The 2,532-nt window shown below is 35.9% G+C and overlaps 1 protein-coding gene across 1 annotated transcript; it reads right to left on the minus strand.

Moving 5' to 3' along the window:
- Window positions 1-253: 253 nt before the first annotated feature.
- On the minus strand, window positions 254-2,283 carry LOC143257144 (uncharacterized). The gene is made up of 3 exons (XM_076515439.1): window positions 2,176-2,283; window positions 1,146-1,283; window positions 254-832 (listed from the first exon to the last, which is right to left on the minus strand). The coding sequence occupies exons 1-3, from the start codon at window positions 2,182-2,184 to the stop codon at window positions 440-442; spliced, it is 540 nt and encodes a 179-aa protein (XP_076371554.1). The 5' UTR covers window positions 2,185-2,283; the 3' UTR covers window positions 254-439.
- Window positions 2,284-2,532: the final 249 nt, after the last annotated feature.

The following is a 2,532-nucleotide window of genomic DNA, read 5'->3' on the forward strand; positions in this document are numbered from 1 at the left end:
GATTTAGGCTTAATGTACCGCCGTAATGATCGTACCTTGATATTAGCGTTATGAGCCACTGAATAAAGATATTTCACTGAAACTAAAAAAACAAACAAAAAATATTTACAATATAGTGTTAATATTGTTTAAAATGGATCCTGACTCTCAGTTTATTGATATTCGGGTTTAATTTAAATAAAACAAATTTCTTTTGAGACGAATTTGTTTGTCGTGTAACCGCCCACTATACAATAACCAGGATTCCAGAAAATTTACAGTAATATTCAGAACAATCTTTACTGACATTTGGATTCAACCTCCAATAAATTCTAACTGTACAAACTAAATACTTTTTGATGAAAAATATAAAACAAAACTACGTATTGGAACATTAAACAATAACATATACAAGTTTGGTCTATCAAGCTCTTCAAAATATCTTAAACAATTATGCATATTACTGCCAGGGTCCACTAGCTGGAACAACAACGTGTTTTTGATGACCATATCCAACAGCAGCCCCATAGCCAGAATGTTGCCTGGGTGGGTAGTAAGGAGGAGGAACAGGGGCAGAGGACTGGAAATCGACGTCAGCAGGGTTCTCGCTTTTGGTACCAGGTTCGTTGGTGTAGACGTGAGCTTGGAATCCTTGAGGACCTGCAACGTACTGAACCTTCCTCTGGCGTCCATCTGCATCAGAAAGCTTGTAGGATCCTCTAACCTGACCATATCCATCTCCAGATTCTTGGCGCGCGCTAAACCCTCCAATAGCAGGAGCGACGTAACCGAAAGAATAAGGTGTCGGAATGGAAGGATACACTGGTTGTTGACCATAGCCGCCAGTGGTTCCCTATATTTGTAGGAATGAAAAGATAAATCACACATTACAGTGGGATAGTCGTTCGATAAGTATACTATTTTATACCAGTAAATTACGTTCATACTTCAGCTCATGTATTTGTGTTTGGTTTATATTTGACATTTTGTTTTCTCAATGTGTACATCTTCGAAACGTTAAAACTTATATATGTTGTTTATCGTTGTCAGTAAAATACTGAACGTTATCTCTGTTTAAGTGTGATTTCAAACATTCACATTTCGTCGTTGACTGCATTAGGTTAATTGCACACAAATAATACGCAATTAAGTGATGTATAACTTACAATCTGCACAGGAACCAGGTTTACATAGTTTCCTCCGACACCTCCCCCTCCAGCACCAATGAATCCACCCACACCACCTCCTCCTCCACCAATGTATCCGGCTTGAGCCGCGGCAAGAACTCCCAAAACAGCCAGGAACTAACAATCAAAATAAAAAAGTTAAAATCAAAACTTTTGTACCAATTGAAAAGAACATCTATCAGTAATTCGAACAATTTTAAACTTAAATAAATATTCAATCCTCACATTTCTGTTTTATTCAAAGTCTTTTTTTAAAGATAATTGACATAATTTTGAAGACTGACTATGTAAAAATTAATTAACTTCGTCAAGAGGATGTGGGGCTTTATATATAGCTTCAAACTATGTTTCAAATCTAGACTAACATGAGCAATTACGTTAAAACCACTAACTATGCTAGGTGGGGCGAAACATTCTTCTAAAATCATGTTTTTTTGATACTCAACACGCTGTTGGTATTGTTTAAAATGGATCCCTTAACTCAATATAAATATTCCTATTGTTTAAAAATGGATCATGTAACTCTATGTAGTGTTGCTAATATTTACAACGGATCCTGTAATTCAGTATAGTATTGCCTTTGTTTGAACTGGATCTTTTAACTCAATAATATAACGCTGCTGTTTGAGTCATAATCACGGTTGCAACGGATTCTATCTTCCGTTTAAACTGTTTTATAATAACATGCTGAACAACAGAATTTTCTGGTGGATCAGCAATAAACTTACGGACTTACAATTCTATAATTCGGATTTGGATTCCCCGTGGTGGAGAAAGAGCAGATTATCATTCTGTGGCTAAAACACATTAACAATAATATCTTGCTACGTATAAAACAGTTTAATTAAGCAACATAAGATATGAAGTCTAAAAATCGAAAGAAATCTAAGAGAGTAGCTGATGTTCGATTGGCAGTTTGACTAGCCCAAGGGAAACTCACTTTAGAGAGAAGGTATTAGCCAATACGTAAGTTAACTGACAGATAGAATATTTACGGTCGTGTGCTTACCTGGAACATTTCTGTTCGCTTGAAGTTTGCTTAGAAATATTAAATACGAAAGAAGTTCTTTGGTTAAGTGTATTAGCTGTTGGAGTTTAAAAGCTTTTATAGCAGCTAGAAATCACTTTTTTCTTGACGTCACTGTAGTTGTAAGCCAATGAAATGAAATGTGGAAGTCAGCATTCAAATGTCAATCACGTAAGATATGTATGTTCTTTAATTAAAGGTCAGGTATTTCTGTGGTCTACTTCATGGGCTATTTCCTTCAATGTCCTTGTCTGTTTTCTTTCAACTGCCTCCAGGTTAGACGTCACTTTCTTCAGCTCTGAGAAGCAGTTGAGTAAAAAAGTGCCCTACTTTATCGAA

The sequence above is a fragment of the Tachypleus tridentatus genome, chromosome 7 (genome assembly GCF_004210375.1).
Source record: "Tachypleus tridentatus isolate NWPU-2018 chromosome 7, ASM421037v1, whole genome shotgun sequence".
NCBI classification, from domain to species: domain Eukaryota; kingdom Metazoa; phylum Arthropoda; class Merostomata; order Xiphosura; family Limulidae; genus Tachypleus; species Tachypleus tridentatus.

Excerpts from the sequence above, each read along its gene's own strand:
- LOC143257144 (XM_076515439.1), bottom strand. Across the intron at positions 833-1,145 it reads ACCTGGTTCCTGTGCAGATT|GGAACCACTGGCGGCTATGG; the intron begins GTAAGTTATACA and ends CTACAAATATAG.